This window comes from Heptranchias perlo, chromosome 2 (assembly GCF_035084215.1).
Source record: "Heptranchias perlo isolate sHepPer1 chromosome 2, sHepPer1.hap1, whole genome shotgun sequence".
NCBI lineage: Eukaryota > Metazoa > Chordata > Chondrichthyes > Hexanchiformes > Hexanchidae > Heptranchias > Heptranchias perlo.
Window position 1 is genome coordinate 23,908,410 of NC_090326.1, and position 19,995 is coordinate 23,928,404.

A 19,995-nucleotide genomic window follows, 5' to 3' on the forward strand; every position below is an offset into this window, starting at 1 on the left:
TAATTAATTGGCTTGTGAAGCACTTTGGGACGTCCTGAGGACGTGAAAGGTGCTATATAAATGCACGTTCTTTCTTTCAGTGGAATAGGAGTTTTTGGGTTGGACTTCAGTGCAATCTGAGCGATCATGTGGCATTCACAAACCGAGCTCTGTTGTTGCAGTGCGTAATAGCACCTGAACTTCCCCGATGGCGGTATAACCTATAGGTGAGGTATACATTTAAAGGAATGAATACTCCAAGGAAAGTTTACACGACTCCTATTTGTGAGCCTCAGCCCCCAAGGTAAAAAATTCTAAATTTACCTCCCCAATAGCTGAGTGGGTCAAATCACTACATGATACTGAGCCATACGGATCGGGAAGGTTCCGGGTTTTCATTCTTGGGATATGGGCATCGCTGGCAAGGCTGGCATTTAGGACATCCCTAATTGCTAATTTGAGAAGGTGGTGGTGAGCCGCCTTCTTGAACCGCTGCGGTCCGTGTGGTGAAGGTTCTCCCACAGTGCTGTTAGGAAGGGAGTTCCAGGATTTTGACCCAGCAACGGCGATATATTTCCAAGTCTGGATGGTGTGTGACTTGGAGGGGAACTTGGAGGTGATGTTACCATGAACCTGCAGCCCTTGTCCTTCTAGATGGTAGAGGTCGTGGGTTTGGGAGGTGCTGCCAAAGAAGCCTTGGCGAGTTGCTGCAGTGCATCCTGTGGATAGTACACACTGCAGCCACGGTGCGCCAATGCTGGAGGGAGTGAATGTTTAAGGTCAAGCAGATCGCTTTGTTCTGGATGGGCTGCCCAACCTTAGCCGAGGAAACAAAGGGACAGTTCACCTGAGCACCTTCGAGCTGATGGGAGTTGAAAAAACGAGCCGTTGGCCTGCTCCTGACCCCCTTCTTGAAGTGTGGATGTTAGGAGAGGACAGGATGGGTGCAAGGCTGTGATGTCTGTATGTTGAATAGCCTGTCCTTTGGAGGGAGGAGGGGGTGCCGGGGAAGTACCATATGGATGTAAAAACCGTATTCCAGCAGGGGTCAGGACCCATGGAGGAAGAAAGAAAAAAATTGTAAACTTTCCTGCATTAGACAATATACCATTCTGATCCGCCTGTCCCTTTGCTGGGTTTAATTTCTGATGCAATACATTTGGGAATCGTAGAAAGGACTTGCATTTTTAAAGCGCCTTTCGTGACCTCAGGATGTTCCGAAGTGCTTTACAATCAATGAAGTACTTTTGAACTTTAGCCACTGTTGTAAGGTGGGAAACGCAGCAGCCAATTTGCGCACAGCAAGATCCCACAAACAGCAATGTGATAATGACCAGATGATCTGATTTAGTGATGTTGGTTGAGGGATAAATATTGGCCAGGACACTCGGAAGAACTCCCCTGCTCTTCTTCAAAATAGTGCCATGGGGTCATTTACCTGAGAGGGCAGACGGAGCCTCGGTTTAATATCTCATCCGAAAGACAGCACCTCCAACAGTGCGGCACCCCCTTAGTACTTCACTGTGAGCGTTAGCCTAGATTACGTGCTGAACTCTCCGGAGTGGAACTTGAACCCATGACCTTCTGACTTAGAGGCGAGAGTGCTACCCACTGAGCCACGCCTGACACATCATGTACAGGCTAAAGGCCACAGCAGTCCAATGCATAGCCGGTGATTGGTAGAATAGAATCTAATATCTTAAGGCAGCTAGGTTTCAAAATTAATTTATAATTTTAGCAAATACTGGGCCAGATTCACAAATACACTGTTTGTGATTCTTGCCTGATGAGACTTTGCTTTTTACGAGTGTGGATCCTCATACGATTTTATCAATGCTTGTGCTGGATTCATGTTTATTGAGTTCTTTATAAATTACTGGTTAGGCCCCAGCTGGAGTATTGTGCCCAGTTCTGGGCACCACACTTTAGGAAGGATGTCAAGGCCTTGGAGAGGGTGCAGGGGAGATTTAATAGAATGGTACCTGGGATGAGGGACTTCAGTTATGTGGAGAGACTGGAGAAGATAGGGTTGCTCTCCTTAGAGCAGAGAAGGTTATGGGGAGATTCAATAGAGGTGTTCAAAATCATGAAGGGTTTTGATGGAGTAATTCGGGAGAAGCTGTTCCCACTGGTGGGAGGGTCGGTAACCAGAGGACACAGATTTAAGACACTAGGCAAAAGAACCAAAGGGGAGATGAGGAGAAATATTTTTAAGCAGCGAGTTGTTATGATCTAAAATGCACTGTCTGAAAGGGTGGTGGGGGCAGATTCAATAGTAACTTTCATAAGGGATTTGAATAACTAGTAGAAAAGGAAAAATTTTCAGGGCTATGGGGAAAGAGCAGGAGAGTGGGACTAATTGGATAACTCTTACAAAGAGCAGGCACAGGCACGATGGGCCGAATGGTGTCCTTCTGTGCTATGTGATTGTGAGATTCTATGATTCTATACCTGGTGGATACCAGAGCTGAATTTGGTTCTTCAGAGTATTTTTTGCAATAATGTCTATTTTTATTTTTTGGTTTAGAAAGGAAGTCGGTGTGAACTGATTTGCTCAGGAAGTTTAAACCTTTTTTTTTTCCCCAGGCATAAATGAATTGATGAAGATTGTGCTCGGCCAGGACTACAAACTGCCTAATCTCTGCCGGTTCTGTGACATCGAGGCCACTGATTGCACCAACAACGGCGTCTGCAACAGCAACTGCACCAAGACCTCCATCTGTGAGAAGAAGGAAGAAGTCTGCGTCTCCATCTGGTAATGGAGCCCTCCTCCTTTGGGCAATTCATACTGTAGTCTGGGCCTCCATTGCTAAAGTTTCTTAATACGTTACTGCTCAGGTGGATGTAAAAGATCCCACGGCGCAATTTGAGGAAGAGCAGGGGTGTTCTCCCCAGTGTCCTGGCTATCATTTATCCATCAACCAACATCAATAAAAAAAAAAGATTATTTGTTTATTATCAAATTGCTGTTTGTGGGACCTTGCTGTGTGCAAATTGGCTGCCGAGTTTCCTACACTTCAAAAGTACTTCATTGGATATGAAGCGCTTTGGGACGTCCTGAGGTCATGAAAGGCGCTATATAAATGCAAGTTCATTCTTTTTGATTGGGATCATTATCAGATGCTGGTTGTGGGTAATAAATGACCAGCCTAAGTCATGCAATTGTCAGTAGCTAGCACAGCAAGGAGCATAATTGGAGGCCCATTGTTGTTGTTAAATGCTTGTTTGGTTGTTTATTTGGGTGAAGGACCAAGGCCCACCATGTAGATCCAAGGTCCTGGAAAAAAATCATTATCCCAACATCCAGTTATATAGCGGGTGCCTGTCAAAGACATAGGAACATAGGAACAGGAGTAGGCCATTCAGCCCCTCGTGCCTGCTCCGCCATTTGCTCAGATCATGGCTGATCTGTGACCTAACTCCATATACCTGCCTTTTGCCCATATCCCTTAATACCTTTGGTTATTTATGCAAAGTTAAGGGGTTGAATGAATAACGTCTGCTGTGCCATAATGGCTTGGATTCCTTTGAGTTTAGAAGGCTGAGGGGGTGATCTAATTAAGCTGTTGAAAATGATAAAAGGATTCGATAGGGTAGATCCAGAGAAACTATTTCCTCTGGTGGGGGAATCTAGAACAAGGGGGCGCCAGCTTAAAATTAGAGCTAGGCCGTTCAGGAATGAAATTAGGAAGCACTTTTTTACACAAAGGGTAGTGGATATCTGGAGTTCTCTGGCTGATCTGTACCTCGACTCCATTGATTTCACTCCCTAATGGCCTAGCTCTAATTTTAAGCTGGTGCCCCCTTGTTCTGGATCCCTCCGACAGAGGAAATAGTTTCTCTGGCTCTACCCTATCAAATCCTTTTATCATTTTAAACACGGAAAAGAGAGCAGAAGGTAGGCCCAGGTTTGTAGAACTGATTGGTTTTGACATGTGAGACCTGAACTAGAAGTTGTATCGAATCTCCTGCCTCTTCTGGTACATTCCATACTACGTCATCACTGAGTCCCTGTAGATCCCTTTTTCTGTTTTTCTCACACCTCTAATTTTTAAACGCTTCTGCTTTTTCTTAAACTTTAGGAGAAAGCAAGATGCCAACGTAACTGTAGAAACACTGTGCCATCATCCAGCAATCCCTCTGTATGGACACATGCTGATTGACTACAATAATACAGAATGCAAGATGAAAGAAAAGAAGGTTCCGGGCTCTGTGTTCTACATGTGCTCGTGCTCGAATGTAGAGGAATGCAACGATCATCTGATGTTTTCTGGTAAGTTGGAGCAGAAGATGAAACTTATTTGTTGCTGTAATGACCGTGTGTGTGTGTGTGTGTGTGTGTGTGTGTGCATGAGCGTAGCCTGTCAGACTCTTAATCAGCCTGCGGGTCCTTCCACTACTTCACACTGTTCTCCAAGTGAAGAGTGTCAAAGATACTACAACTGCTTCTAACAGTAGCTTGTTGACTATGAAGACCTTTAAGACGCCCTGGGGACGTGAATGGTGCTATATAAATACAAGTCTCCTTAATTACAGATGTTGTTATTTAAGCGGGTACGACTGCTGTTCTATCTTATCATCTTATCCCCTGATTCTCCTTCTGTTTGGAGTTGTGTGTTAATTTGTGGGGTTAAATTACCTTTGGTAGAAATTCAAGTTGATGAGCAGATAATGTCCAGATTCAGAAAGAGTGCCTGAAAAGTCAAACCAATAGTTTGATAGTTTAAACGCATCGGGTATTTAAATCTTGGATTTGAACCGTTTGAATCTGTGCAGTGTTAATGATTAGCTATCGTTCTGCTTGCATTTACTTCAGTCCTCAGAGCTAGTGAACTTCCTGCCTTGGTGATTGATCTACCTAATCTTGTTTGGCATGTGGCACTTCTAAAACCAATTTGAGGAAGACTGTATGTCAGGAACCCCCGATGTTGAAATTTTTCCCTCCATCCCATGTCTGTTTATTCGAAAGGAAGTGCTGCTTTCTTGACACACACACAATGTTGCATAGAGCAAAACACTTGCTCCAGTCTGGGTAATTTTGTTTTCAAATCCCTCCATGGCCTCGTCCCTCCCTATCTCTATAACCTCCTCCAGCCCTACAACCCTCCCAGATCTTTGTGCTCCTCCAATCCTGACCTCTTGAGCATCCCCGATTTTAATCGCTCCACCATTGGCGGCCGTACCTTCAGCTGCCTCGGCCCTATGCTCTGGAATTCCCTCCCTAAACCTCTCCGCCTTTCTACCTCTCCTCCTTTAAGACACTCCTTAAAACCTACCTCTTTGACCAAGCTTTTGGTCACCTGTCCTAATATCTCCTTATGTGGCTTGGTGTCAAATTTTGTTTGATAATCGCTCTTGTGAAGCATCTTGGGACATTTTACTAAGTTAAAGGCACTTTATAAATGCAAATTGTCATTGTTGTAACAGTTTCCTTAAAAGCTATTTAGATAAACTGATCTCTAAGTGGAGATTAGATGATTGGATGGTAGAATGTATCTCCTTGTGTTGTTCTAATGCCTGTCAGGATCCACCAGGGAAAACTAGAGCCCATTGTATATGCTATAGTCCCCTCATGGACTAATATGCAGCATGCTGGTCTCAACACCATCTACAAAGCAGCTACTTGGAGGAACTTAATTGGCATCACTTACGCAATTTTGTCTTGATCTGATAGTTCGAGATCTTGAGCGCTTCCTGTCCCCCTGATTTCTTTCCTGCCCTGGGACTTGCCTTCGTGAATAAGAGACACTGGATTGTAGCGTGACTGGGAGCTGAACTTCCTGTCACAGCAGGGCAACTCTACACAAAATGTCTGCTCCCATCCTTTTGTGCAAACGTCTAAGAATTTGGGGGAAAGCACTTCCCCTTTAACTTAAAGGGAAGTTCCCTTTGTTGCTATGGCTCCGATGGTGGAGTTCATTCTTGGCTCATCTGTCGTGATAATGAGGAAACTGCGTTGGGGAGGGGGAGACGGTGGGGTGCATGCACAGACGGGCCTTTGCTGGTTCTTTTTGTATGTTGAGGAGACATAGGCCAAATTGGGTTCAAAGGTGTCAGGCGCCACTTCCAATAAATACTTGCCACTGCTGGAAGCCCACAGCTAACTGAGCAGTGGAGATATGGTCGCCAACTCTGGTTGGACATATTTCTGGAGGTTTCATCACATGACCTCCTGCCTCCAACTGCCCTGCCCCCACACTGCTGCCATTGGTCGCCCAACATGTCCATCCTCACCGCCTTCCCCGCGCCAATCGGAAAGTGAATAGACTCTTCATTATACGATTGGATGATTCTGGACTGCCAGTCGAACAGCAATTTTTCCCGTGTCCAATATTTTTATAACTGGAAACGAAAAGTGTTCAAAGAATTTTTTTTAAAACACCATTTTATTTAATGCTCCAACAATTTTACTCCCGAGGTTTGCTCGCAGCAGGATCCTGGAGATTAGCCTTTAATTCCTGGAGACTCCAGGGCAATCCTGGAGGGCTGGCAACCCTAAGTGGAGAGCCAGACTGGGTAATGTTAGACAATGGAGACCACAGACGTGGATGGCTCATATGAAGGCCCTTTGATGTCTGAAACCCTCTGGAGCACTTGTGTCAAGTGTAAGCCACTAAGAAAGTGGAAGAAGCCTTCCCTTGTGTAAACTTAACTCATCAAAGGCTGGACTCTGAGGAGCTGCAATCTTTTTAACAGCACCGAAAAATGAGGTTGAAGTTGCTATTTAATCACCATTTGAAGATTCCAGCTGCCCTCTCTCTTTACATTAACTGAAAACAGATTGTCAGCTGCTCACATCGTGTACTGTATCTGTGGTTGGAAGTGAATCGTGTGTCTGATCTCAGACATGCGGTTTCCTGTCTGTGTTTAAAAGTACTAGCACATCAAAGCCTGCTACTCCCTGAGCCATGTTTACAAGCAGATAACGCTTGCACTCATTTATTGTGGACTGACTGATGTCCAAGTTGAACGTCACTAAGTCGGTTCTTTCTTGAGCTCTTTTACTTAAACATCGATGTACAGTCCCAATTTGTTCTCCACTATACCCAAGCCTGAGCTCGGCACAATGTTCCCAGTTTAAGCCTTTTCCTTTCACAGTAGCCCAGTCATCCCTGCTCTGTACACATCTCGTGATTGCTTGTAGATTTTTACATGCTGGATATAAAGATTGTACTGCTCCTCTTTTTAAGGTGATTTTGAGAGGTGCTTTTAAAGAAATTCAGCAATCCCCCTCCCTCTCTCTCCCTCTCCCCCTCTTTTTCTCTTTCTCTCTCTCTCGCTCTCTCTCTCTCTCTCTCTCTTTCTCTTTCTCTCTCTGTCTGTCTGACTGTGTGTCTCTCTCTCGGTCTCTCTGTCTCGCTCTCACTCCCTCTCTCTTGGGTCCTGTCTAGTTGAGACGGTCTCGCCAATATTTGGCCCGAATTCCACACGAAACAACTGTAAATATCTTACAGACTTTCTGAGTGTCTGACAGAAACAATTAATGACTCCTTGGAAAGTGCGCAGTGCTCTGTATGAATTCCTCAGCTCTCCGTGATGGAATGTATTTACGAGGGGCATTCAGCCCCTTCTAGAAATGGAGTGGAGCGGACGAAAAGCTGTCAGGTGCCGGCTAAAAAAAGCTCGCTTATGTTTGTTTCAGTCAGCTTATTCTACCATCTATTTGCTCTGTGCTTAGAACAGACAGAGAGTCAGTTTAACGACTGCCTTCTTCTACTGACTGTTGACAGAGACCAGGCTCAGTTGGAATCTCTGGGCTATTTTCCCATACCTTTTACCTGTTGCCAAAAAACGTCAAACTCGACAAAAATAGTGAACAGGGGAGTGGGTAAAGTAAGAGTTAGAATGCATCCTGCAAAGAAGCTGACAGTTGTGCACAAATCCTACAAGCCTAGCTGGCCTCTTTGGCAGTGAATTTGCACAGGTTTTTTTTGTGAGAGGTGTGCGTTATTTATACGTGATTCCCAGTTATATATCTACTGTGCCCAGAAATTGGACAGACTCGGGTGGAGTTCCAAGGCTATTTCCCACCATCACTCGGACAAACGGTTGCACAGTCTTGCCATAGCTCAGTGGGTAGCACTCTCGCCTCTGAGTCAGAAGGTCGTAGGTTCGTAGTCCCACTCCAGAGACTTGATCGTATAATCTAGGCTGACACCTCTGGTGCAGTACTGAGGGAGTGCTGCATTGTCAGAGGTGCTGTCTTTTGGATGAGACATTAAACCTAGACCCGTCTAGGTACTATTTCGGCACTATTTTGAAGAAGAGCAGGGAGCTTCTCCCCAGTGTCCTGGTCAATATTTATCCCTCGACATACATCACCAAAACAGATAATCTGGTCGTATCATGTTGCTGTTTGTGGGACCTTGCTGTGCGCAAATGGCTGCTGTGTCTCCTACATCACAACAGTAACTTAATTGCCTATAAAATGCTTTGGGACGTCATGAGGTCGTGAAAGGTGCGACATAAATGCAGGTCTCTCTCTCTCTCTCTCTCTCTCTCTTTCTCTCTTTCTCTCTTTCATTCTTTAAGTGAAAGCCAGCCATTCTGTTGCCAGCACGGAAGTCTCTGCTTCGAACTGCACTGTGCTGATGGCATATAGTGGCCCGGCAAACCTTTGTGGTTTGGCACGGGGAGAGAAATGGGGCACGACTTTCATCATGGCATCACCCGCATGTGTTGCCATGGCTCTCCACTCGGTTTTGTGTCACGGGCAGAAATTTAAAAAAAAAACCTCATGAAACCCCTTTAAAAATTGTGGCACCGTGCTGTGTTGTAGTGCACGCCAAACTGAATTCAGAGCGACCTGAAATTTTGGCTAATTGAGCTAGGAATTCCCCTGGTGGTTCAGTGCTTAAACGGAACGCATGGTTTGATATTGAACCACATTAGTTCATTCAGTAGATACCCTGAATTCAGCCAAAGTTGTACACTTTGGGTTTGGATATTATTCTCGTCCCTCCATAAACTTGAGCTTATCCAAAACTCTGCTGCCTGTATCTTAACTCGCACCAAGTCCCGTTCACCCATCACTCCTGTGCTTGCTGACCTACATTGGCTCGTGGTCCTCCAATGCCTCAATTATAAAATTCCCATCTTCATGTTCAAATCCCTCCATGGCCTCGCCCCTCCCTATCTCTGTAACCTCCTCCAGCCCTGCAACCCTCCAAGATCTCTGCGCTCCTCCAATTCTAGCCTCTTGTGCATTCCCGATTTTAATCGCTCCCCCCGCAGATTGGTGAATCACCCCTCATTGGCGCTCTTGAGATCTCACCTCAAGTGGTCACTCTTCACGTGTGGGCCTAGGCAGCAAATGTCGGCAAAGCAAATGGCCAAAGGTGGTCGTCCGGTCCTTATTTGCTGCAGAAACTACCGGATAACTGGTGGTGAGCAGGATCTTTCCCCTATAGCACCCCCTCCTCACCACCCCTCTGGAGATCAGGGATTGAACTTAGGATCTTCCTAATCCAGATGACTCGGCACCAAGTGGCTCCTAGCCATTTTCTCATTTGAATGCACCATTTGCGAAATCCTGAGGTCGTGAAAGGCGCTATATAAATGCAAGTATTTTTCTTTAACAGTATGCAAACAGAAGTCGTAGCAATTGCACCAAGCAACTCTCGTCAATCTTATTGTTCCGAGAGTTTCATCTACTGTGGAATGAAGCAGCTCACAATTGGAACCAAACCTCGCCTCACGCAGTGTTAACTGGGCCCATCTTCAGAGAGATTAAAAGGGGAACATGTGCGTAAGACACGGAGATAAGGTCCGGATCACAAGGGAGTGTCATCGTTACACTCCCTGGGTCCTGCTAACAGATTGGGGCAGTGGGAGTCAACTCCCGTAACAAGTAGACTCTCGCACCGCTTAAGCTGCCATTTTAGGAGGGCGTTAGAGAATGTGACACCGCTCGCGTAGGTAAACGGGAATGGTTTCGCTCCGATATACACAGTGCTGCATGTTTTGTTCTTGCAAAACCAGAATTCCTACCTTTTCACCTGGGAGGCCTTGCATTTTGAGAATTACCTGAAAGAATTGGAAACCCTGGCACTTACTCCCTTGGTATCGACGGTTAGTTTTGGTTTAGATGTGGGATAGTATTAATTTTCAAGAAATCGTTTCCTTGGTTAGGCTTGCCAACCCTCCAGGATTGTCCTGGAGTCATCAGGAATTAAAGATTAATCTCCAGGACTCTGCTGTAAACGACCCAGGAAAAATTGTGTTTTTTAAAAAAAATTCTTTGAACACTTTTGTTTATTAGTTGTAAATGTATTGGAGATGGGAGAAAAAAGGCTGTTGGACTGGGTGGGGCAGTTGGAGATGGGAGGTCATGTGATAAAACCTCCAGGAATATATCAGACCAGAGTTGGCAACCCCATCCCTGGGCCTAGCCAATTGTCTCACTATAAGTCTCCATAGTTTTAAAGTAGTACTCTTTTTTTTGGGAATTAGGAGGTGCCTGGTTCACAGCAGGTGAGTCAGACGCCTCCTGATCCCAAAGATATAACAAATTAGACCTGATTTCTGTCAGCAGCCAGTGTGGGATCACTGCCAGCAGCAAGTAACTAGCAACAGATGCAGTTATTTTCCACTGCTGTGGTAAACCCGCTGGCAGTGTTCATCCATGTTAATCCCTGAAGTTTGAATACTAAAGTTAAAAATAAAAATACCAAAGTGTAACGGTTCACCAGCAAAGTGCGAACCGCATGGAAAACGTGAAATATATTAATGGCTGGGAAGAGTGGGAGTTCGGCTCCAATGAGGATGACAACGAGGCATGCTCCATGACAGCTGCCTGTGATAAATTCAGGACTGTCGTAGATATCTAGTCGAGCTCTTGTGGCATCAGTCACTCTCTTAAGCGGTGCGAGAGTCTACTTGTTACGGGAGTTGACTCCCACTGCCCCAATCTGTTAGCAGGAACCAGGGAGTGTATTGATGAAACTCCCTTGTGATCCGGACCTTATCTCCGTGTCCTACGCACATTTTTATCATCTTTTAATCCCTCTGAAGATGGGCCCAGTTAACACTGCGTGAGGCAAGGTTTGGTTCCAGTTGTGAGCTGCTTCATTCCACAGTAGATGAAACTCTCGGAACAATAAGATTGGGTGCAATTGCTACGACTTCTGTTTGCATACTGTTAAAGAAAAAACTTGCATTTATATAGCGCCTTTCATGACCTCACTATGTCCCAAAGCGCTTTACAGCCAATGAAGTACTTTTTGAAGTGTAGTCACTGTTGTAATGTAGGAAACGTGGCAGCCAATTTGCACACAGTAAGGTCCCACATAGTGCAATGAGATAAATGACCAGATAATCTGTTTTTAGTGATATTGGTTAAGGGATAAATGTTGTCCAGGACTCCGGGGAGAACGCCCCTGCTCTTCATCGAAATAGTGCCATGGGATCTTTTACGTCCACCTGGGAGGACAGACGGGGTCTCGGATTAATGTCTTATTTGAAAGGTGGCACCTCAGACAGTGCAGCATTCCCCCAGTACTGCACTGGGAATGTCATCTTAGATTTTGTGCTCAAGTCCCTGGAGTGGGACTTGAACCCACGACCTTCCGACTCAGAGGTGAGAGTGCTACCCACTGAGCCAAGGCTGAAATAAAAAAGCAGACAAATGCTCGTTCACTCCGGTGGGTCATTGAACTCAACCTAAAAGCCTAATCACTCTGCCTCCTGTCCTACTGCCTTGGACAGCAACTCATCCCTTTCTCAGCCTCTGCTGTTCGACTGCATCGTGCCAGGAATTTCTTTCTTCTGCGCTGGCGCCATAACTATGGCAGACGATCGGCAGGTTCCACTCTGCCAGGGTAATGCCCAAGTGATGCCCATTGATTGCTTTTTGTACCTGTACATTAGCTTTTAATGATTTGTGTGCATTGGTACCCAAATCTCTTTTCTCCTCCACAGCTCCTAATCTGTCCCTGTTTTAAAAAAAAATTTGTCCCGCATTAAATTCCATCTGCCACAGTTTTTCCAACTCACTTAATCTGTCTATGTCCCTTTGTGACTTCCTGCTCCCATCTACACAACTTACTGTGCCTCCCAACTTTGTGTCATCTGGAAACTTGGACGTACAACTCTCTATTCCTTCATCCAAGTCATTGATATTTATATAGGGTGAAGAGCTGAGGCCATGGGAATCCCAACATTGTTAGGATTAAGTATCTAGTGAGAGGAAGGGAGATGATCCAGAATCGATATGTGATTGGAACGTTTCTCGATACTGTCACATATGCTTAGAATGACCACCTAGAAGAGCTGGGATCATCCAGCATGTAGCATGTGTACAATTGGGCCAGAAATTCCCATTGCCCACAGGGACCTGAAAAGCCCCAACACTCTGTTGAGCTCTTCCACTCTACAAGCACTGGTGCTGGTCAATTCCGGTAACCCCATGTTCCACGGGCAAATGCATTAATAAGATGTGGGACATTGTAAATTGTTTTATTTTCTGGTTGTGTTATTTTTAGGGGTGTTTAGACTGAACCAAATGACAAATGGGTTGTCATAAGAGTAAGTTAACTGTTTATTTTGGCGTGTTCCTGCTTTCTCTTTTAGCCAGGAGATTTACCGTGCAAGCTCTGTCTGACTGATCTGTGTTGACGATGTACTGTGCCGCAGCTCTGACGGTACCTCTCTCCTTTTTAGTTCCTGAACTGGAGGAGAAGCAGGTGATCATGGAGGTTGTCCTCATCACTTTCGTCCCGCTGCTCATCATCGCTACCGTGGTGATCCTCGCCTTCTACTGGTACCGGGTCCAGAGACGGAGGAAGCTGAACAAAGAGTGGGCGAAGGAGCAGAAGGGCAGGAAGCCGAGCCGCCGACACCGGCCTCCCACTGACCGCAGCGAAGGCTGCACCATTCATCTCGACGACGACCAGTCTGACATCAGCTCTACCTGCGCCAACAACATCAACCACAACACGGAGCTGCTGCCCCTGGAGCTCGACGCGGTGGTGGGCAAGGGGCGCTTTGCGGAGGTGTACAAGGCCAAGCTGAGGCAGAGCGCCTCGGAGCAGTTTGAGACGGTGGCGGCAAAGATCTTTCACTTCGACGAGTACGCGTCGTGGAAGAACGAGAAGGAGATCTTCTCCGACGTCAACCTCAAGCATGAGAACGTGCTGCAGTTCCTGACAGCGGAGGAGCGCGAGACGGAGATGGGCAAGCAGTACTGGCTGATCACGGCCTACCATCCCCAGGGCAACCTGCAAGACTACCTGCTGAGGCACGTCGTGGGCTGGGAGGACCTGTGCCTGCTGGGAGGATCGCTGGCCAGAGGGATTGCGCACTTGCACAGCGAATACACGCCGTGCGGGAGGCCAAAGATTCCCATTGCCCACAGGGACCTCAAAAGCTCCAACATTCTGGTGAAAAATGACCTGACGTGTTGTCTGTGTGACTTTGGATTATCCTTAAGGCTGGAATCATCTCTCTCCGTGGATGATTTAGCAAACAGCGGGCAGGTGAGTGCCAGTCTTCAACTCCTTGATTTGAGAAATAATAATGATGATTGTCCTAAGCTCTGGAATTCCCTCCCTAAACCCCTCTATCTCGCTCTCCTCCTTTAAGACCCTCCTTAAAACCTACCTCTTTGAGCAGGTTTTTGGTCATCTGTCCTAATATCTCCTTATGTGGCCCAGTGTCAAATTTTGTTTGTTAATCGCTCCAGTGAAGCGCCTTGGGATGTTTTACTATGTTAAATGTGCTATATAAATGCAGGTTGTGTTGTTGACTGTAGTCAACAACAGGCAGCTTCCAAAAGTTGCACTCGGTCCTATAGTGTAGAGCCCAGCCTATCTCCCGAGTGATCCCACACATTCGTAGGCAGTGCAGGTTGGAGTATTGGGGCTACATGTAGCCCTATCTCTGACACTTGCTCCCTCCAAGCATGGAATCATCACCACACAGTCAGAAAAAGCACACCCTAATCACAGATTAGCTAAACAACATTCAGATTTTTAGTTAACAGTGGTGGAGAAATAGTGAGCGAAATCAAAATAACTTTCCCAGAGAGTTTGCATTCCATTTAAGCCACTTCCTTCTTTATCCATTAACATAGATTTACTAGAATGATACCAGGGATGAGAGACTTCAGTTCTGTGGAGAGACTGGAGAATCTGGGGTTGCTCTGCTTGGAGCAGAGAAGGTCAAGGGGAGATTTGAGAGAGGTGTTCAAAATTATGGGGAGTTTTGATAGAGTAAGTAAGGAGAAACTGTTTCCAGTGGCAGAAGGGTCGGTAACCAGAGGACACAGATTTAAAATAATTGGCAAGAGAACCAGAGGGGAGATGAGAATTTTTTTTACACAGCGTGTTGCAATGATCTGGAACTTACTGCCTGAAAGGGTGGTGGAAGCAGATTCGGTAGTAGCTTTCAAACAGAATTAGATAAATACTTGAAAAGTGACAATTTGCAGGCCTTTGGGGAAAGAGCAGGGGGAGTGGGACTAATTGGATAGCTCTTTCAAAGAGCCAGCACAGGTACGATGGGCCGAATGGTCTCCTTCTTCTGTGCTGTATAATTCTATGATTCGAACATTAAAAACCTACTGCAGTATTTTAGTGTTAAGCATCCACACTGGTGGAGGTTAATCTTAAGTTCTTCAAGACCTTTGTCACTCATGAGTTATCCAGTCACCCTCCTTGGGGAGAGATGTTTACCTTGTCATGTAGCCGGCCGTGGTATATATCCTCCCGTCTCCGGAGCGCCCCTCAGACTGTCACTTCCAAGTGCCATTTTCTTTAATATTACAGCCTACAAATGATTTCTATACTTTATACTGCACAAGAAGAGAGTTCATTCAAGCACATAATCCACCATCTTTAGTAGCTGCTGCCTTGAGGATAAGGTCCATGAGCAGTGGTTAACTAACCTGTAATCAAAACACGTCAACAAACCCTGTGAGGTCGCGCCTGTTTTTTTTTTGAGTAGTCTGAGCATGTGCGTCGGTGGTGCTCCTGCAACAATCAAATCTCGCACTCCGCCAATGGGTTTTCTTTATTGCGAGGCCAAGGTGAAGGTCCAAGGTCCATGGTGTAGTGTTGAAAAGGGAAGATGAGGTAAATCAGGGAAGTCGCGATTGGGTCATGCCAAACCAGGGTTTTAAAAGTCTGAAGATCATTGGCAGAAGAAAAGACCGAGGAAGGTAAGGAGTCCTGCAGTTAAAAGGCTCTGGGAAAGAATGAGTAGGAGTAAGAGGCTGCTGAGATTTGAGCTCAATATAATGAGGATGAGAGAGGAGAAAGAGCATGTAGGATGGTATGTATGCAGCTTCGAAGGAAGAGAGGACTGTTTCGAGGAGCCCTGACCATAGTAGTGTGGAGAAAATAGAGAAAGATTGAGATGGAGGAAGGTGAAAGACAGTTCTTCACATGTCTATCTCACATTGATCGTGTATTCGGACAAGTACAAATGAAAACACCCACAAGGGATGGGAGTAACAACACAAATGGCACTTCCCAGCATTAATGACACGCCTTATTTATTTTTGTGAGGATCCACTTTTATCCCAGCCTCCTGCTGGGATCGTGGAATCTGTTCCCAGGCCTCCTCTATTGTCGTCACTGAAACCAGCTACCAGTAGCTACATGGCAGCAGCGTGGGAATGATTCCGACTGACGTTTAATTTTCAGATCTATACGGGCGTTGTCTCACCTTTGCCCAGTGGCTCCCGAAGCTTAGATCCTATTTGCCGCCCATCACTATCTCGGTGCTCGCAACATTTGTCGGGCCCATTTTGTAGATGTCCCAGCAGCCGCCTAAAGCAGAACATTAAGCCCCTTGCATAAGTTAATTAGGGGCCTAATGCTGTTGAAAGACCCCTGTTTCAGATGACCAGAGCAGGTGTCCAGTCTGCCTCCCTCGCTATTCTTCAATGGTCCCCACGGCCTCCAGCGAAAGGTACATTTTGTTAAAAAAAAAATTTAATTTTTAAAAGAAATCCTTCCTATGGAGCCAGGAGGAGTAGGGGTGCTCCCCCCGCCCCCCCGACTCCACAATCATCATGATTGCCCCTATCCCCGTTGCCTGCTCCAATCCCCCTCCGGGTCGCTGCCAGCGAAGCAAGCGGCCCGACATTCAGTGTCTTCGTGCGCGAGCAGCCTCCGAAGGCGCAACAAGCGCCAGCAGCTCATGCACAAAAGGTTAATGAGGCCTGAGGCCTAATTTTGAGCAAGCCTCAGGCCTCTCGGTTGGGACACGCACTGCCTGCTCAGCGCCGAGTCTGGGCCCGGGAACAAGACTAGGTGAATTTCTACCCCCTCATCACTGCATTACTCCATAGGGAATATTTTAAAGGGATAGCCACTTGCAGAATTTGCAGGAATGCCACAGAAGGTGTACAAAACTGATAGCATTATTAAAAGTGTTACTAATATAGCATCATTACTAATATAACTACCAGTATGTAATGTTAGATAGACAGCTAATAAGCTGACTTTGTCATTTAGAGAATGTGTTATTTGACACCTAATTATCGTTGTTACTGTATCACGCTAATAAAGGAGAGGAAAAGGGCATTCAGCCAGCAGATCAATTCCATTTAATAGGCTTGCCGTCTGCACAGAGTAAGCCACTGGTGTCATTCCCCTGGAGCTTGCCATGAGCTCACAAATAAATCATCTGCCCAAAAGTAAATTAGCAGGAGGTCTTCCAAATCGCTTGTTAGCTGTGTTTGAGACTCGTTGCAGACTGTGATAGTTAGACATACAACTAAAAATTGTGAATATGTATTTTTTTTTTAAATTTTGTGTTTACCACTTCAGTAATCAATGTAACATTGAAAGAGTTCATAGAATCGCACAGCGCAAAAGGAGGCCATTCGGTCCATCGTGCCTGTGCCGGCTCTTTGAAAGAGCTATCCAATTAGTCCCACTGCCCTGCTCTTTCCCTGTAACCCTGCAAATGTTTTCCTTTTCAAGTATATATTCAATTTGCTATTGAATCTGCTTCCAGCACCCTTTTCAGGCGGCACATTCAAGATCGTAACAACTCGCTGCATAAAAAGATTTCTCCTCATCTCCCCTCTGGTTCTTTTGCCAATTTATTTTAAATCTGATTCCTCTGATTACTGACCCTCCTGCCAGTTGGAACAGTTTCACTTTATCTACTCTATCAAAACCCCTCAGAATTTTGAACACCTCTATTAAATCTCCCCTTGACCTTCTCTGCTGTAAGGAGAACAATTCCAGCTTCTCCAGTCTCTCCACGCAACTGAAGTTACCAGCATCCTTCAGTTACGAGAAAGGTTTGCAGTGACGGGAAACTGAAAAGGGAAGCAAATAAATGACAAAGTTCTACTAGTTTGCAAAGCTGAAGATATTGCTAAATGAATCGTAGGAACATAGGAACAGGAGTTGGCCATTCAGCCCCTCGAGCCTGCTCCGCAATTAGATCATGCCTGATCTGTACCTCAACTCTGTTTACCCACCTTAGCTCCATATCCCTTAAGCCCCTTACTTAACAAAAATCTATTGATCTCTGTTTTGAAAGCTTCAATTGTCCTGGCATCCACTGCCTTTTTGGGGAGTGAGTTCCAGATTTCCACTACCCTTTGTGTGAAAAAGTGCTTCCTGATTTTCCTCCTGAACGGCCTAGCTCTAATTTTAAGGTTATGCCCCCTTGTTCTGGACTCTCCCACCAGAGGAAATAGTTTCTCTGTATCTACCCTATCAAATCCTTTTAACATCAAGTGATATAGTTGGAAACTAAATGTGTAAACACGGTGGGTTTTAAAAGCACAGCATTCCTTCTATTGGCCATGTAGGCTGGTGATGCAAAGTGCCATAATGCACAAAAGTCCCTTTTTCTTTTGCTCTTCTCAACCGCCTCAAGCACGAAAGATTTAATAATCAAACATGGCAGGAACACCAGTGGGTGGGAAAAAAAATGTTTGTTACTTTTGGTGGCTCTGTGAAGGAAATCTTGCTCGATTATAAACTTTTCCTTTCATTGCTGCTCTGCAGAAACTTTTAGCAAAAGACGCACAATAATCAGCAATGTGTGTATTCCTTACCTAATAGCTTTGAAGGCTGACCGATGAAACCGAGGAAAGCTGAGGCAGAGTTCCTGAATTGATTCCGTTTCCATGTGTCCCAAAAGTTTGAATATGTATTTTTAGAATCATCAGAATTTGTAGGACAGAGGATGGTACGAGCTAATTAATGGGGTTGAGCTGTAGAAAGCTGTTAAAGGGGAAGGTATCCTATTAAAGGGAATGGCTACTCAGGTACAAATTCATTCCTATGCTTTTGTTTGAAAGAACTTAGGTTGAGCTGCTCAATCATTTGGAGATTGGTGTTATTTTCTGTGTACTTGATTCCTTTTTAAAAAAAAGCAATGTTCCCAGTTTGATCTTTGCACACCCCCTCCATCCAGGTTAATACCCTAACAGGTCATTCCCAGAGCTGCAAATCAAGCTGCTCAGAGCATTCAGCCTGAATCTGAATTTGATTCAGTTCCAAACAGCTACACTCCCCTCTAGGAGAAGTTGCAGGACACACAGGGCAGACAGCTCAAGTGTGTCCTCTTTAAGGGGTATCGACTGTACAGAACCAGACCGTGGAGGCCTTTTCATTAAAACCCAGGTTACATCATCCATCGTAAAACTGAATTCCAACTAATGTACGGCAGTGGTTTTAGAAACATAGGAACCGGAGTAGGCCATTCAGCCCCTTGAGCCTGTTCCGCCATTCAATCAGACCATGCCTGACCTGTACCTCGACTCCATTTACCCGCCTTTGTTCCCTTACCTAATAAAAATCAAGCTTTTCTCCGGGAACAGAAAATGCTGGAAACACTCGGCAGGTTGGGCAGCATCTGTGGAGCGAGAAACAGAGTGAACATTTCAGGTTGATGACCTTTCATTGGAACTGGCAGGTGTTCGAAATGAGCAGTGTTTAAGCAAATACAGAGCTGGGGGCAAGGTGAAGGTGGTGGGGAGGTGGAAGAGCTTCAAATGAGGCCCGGGCCTCAGAATCTCGACGGCCCCTTCGTTTCCAGGACAGTTGGCTAGTCAGCCCCCCTCTGGTCGGCCACCCAAGCGTCAACATCTACCCGAGTGCCTTTTAAATGATCTGCTTGTTTTGTTTGGGTATATTCCATTTTCGGGTGGTGATGGGGGTCCAAAAAATTTTATTTTGAAGCACTTTTATTGTAGAGTATCATTTTTCTATATTAATCATTCAGTGATCATAAATTAAATCATCATAAATCAGATATTTGATCATGTATTAAATCCTATATTAATTATATATGTAATCATAAATTAAATCATCTATAAATCATAGATATAAGAGTGATGCCAGAGGACTGGAGGAGTGCAAATGTTCAAAAAAGGGGAGAGACACAAACCCGGTAACCAAAGGCCAGTCAGCCTAATGTTGGCAGTGGGGAAATTTTAGAGACAAGAATCCGGGTCAAAATTAACTGGCACTTGGAAAAGTCTGGGTTAATAAATGAAAGTCAGCATGGATTTGTTAAAGGCAAATTATGTTTGACTAACTTGATTGAGTTTTTTGATGAAGTAACAGAGAGGGTTGATGTTGTGTATATGGACTTTCTAAAGGCGTTTGATAAAGTACCGCATAATAGACTTGTTAGCAAAATTAAAGCCCGTGGGATTAAAGGGACAGTGGCTGTGTGGATATGAGATTGGCTGAGGTAGAAAGCAGAGAGTAGTGGTGATGGTTGTTTTTCACATTGGAGGGAAGTATACAGTGGTGTTCCCCAGGGGTTGGTATTAGGACCACCGCCCTTTTTAAAATATATCAATGACCTGGATTTGGGTATAGCGAGTATAATTTCAAAGTTTGCAGATGACACGAAACTCGGAAATGTAGTAAACAGTGAGGAGGATAGTGACAGACTTCAGGAGGACATAGACAGACTGGTGAAATGGGCAAACACATGGCAAATGAATTTTAACGTAGAGAAGTGTGAAGTGATACATTTTGGTAGGAAGAACGAGGAGAGGCAATATAAACTAAATGGTACAATTTTAAAGGA

At 45.2% G+C, this 19,995-nt stretch overlaps 1 protein-coding gene and 1 long non-coding RNA gene across 2 annotated transcripts in view; one reads left to right on the top strand and one right to left on the bottom strand.

Moving 5' to 3' along the window:
* Positions 1–14,722, bottom strand: part of LOC137335781 (uncharacterized) — a 99,250-nt gene extending 84,528 nt beyond the window's left edge. The window contains exon 1 of the long non-coding RNA XR_010966494.1: positions 14,652–14,722. This is a non-coding gene — a long non-coding RNA (uncharacterized lncRNA). The remainder of the gene's footprint in view (positions 1–14,651) is intronic.
* tgfbr2b (transforming growth factor beta receptor 2b) overlaps positions 1–19,995 on the top strand; it is a 75,611-nt gene that overhangs the window by 26,845 nt on the left and 28,771 nt on the right. Inside the window, exons 2-4 of the mRNA XM_068001152.1 lie at positions 2,566–2,734; positions 4,062–4,252; positions 12,640–13,454. Of these exons, the coding sequence (XP_067857253.1) occupies positions 2,566–2,734; positions 4,062–4,252; positions 12,640–13,454 (1,175 nt within the window). The remainder of the gene's footprint in view (positions 1–2,565; positions 2,735–4,061; positions 4,253–12,639; positions 13,455–19,995) is intronic.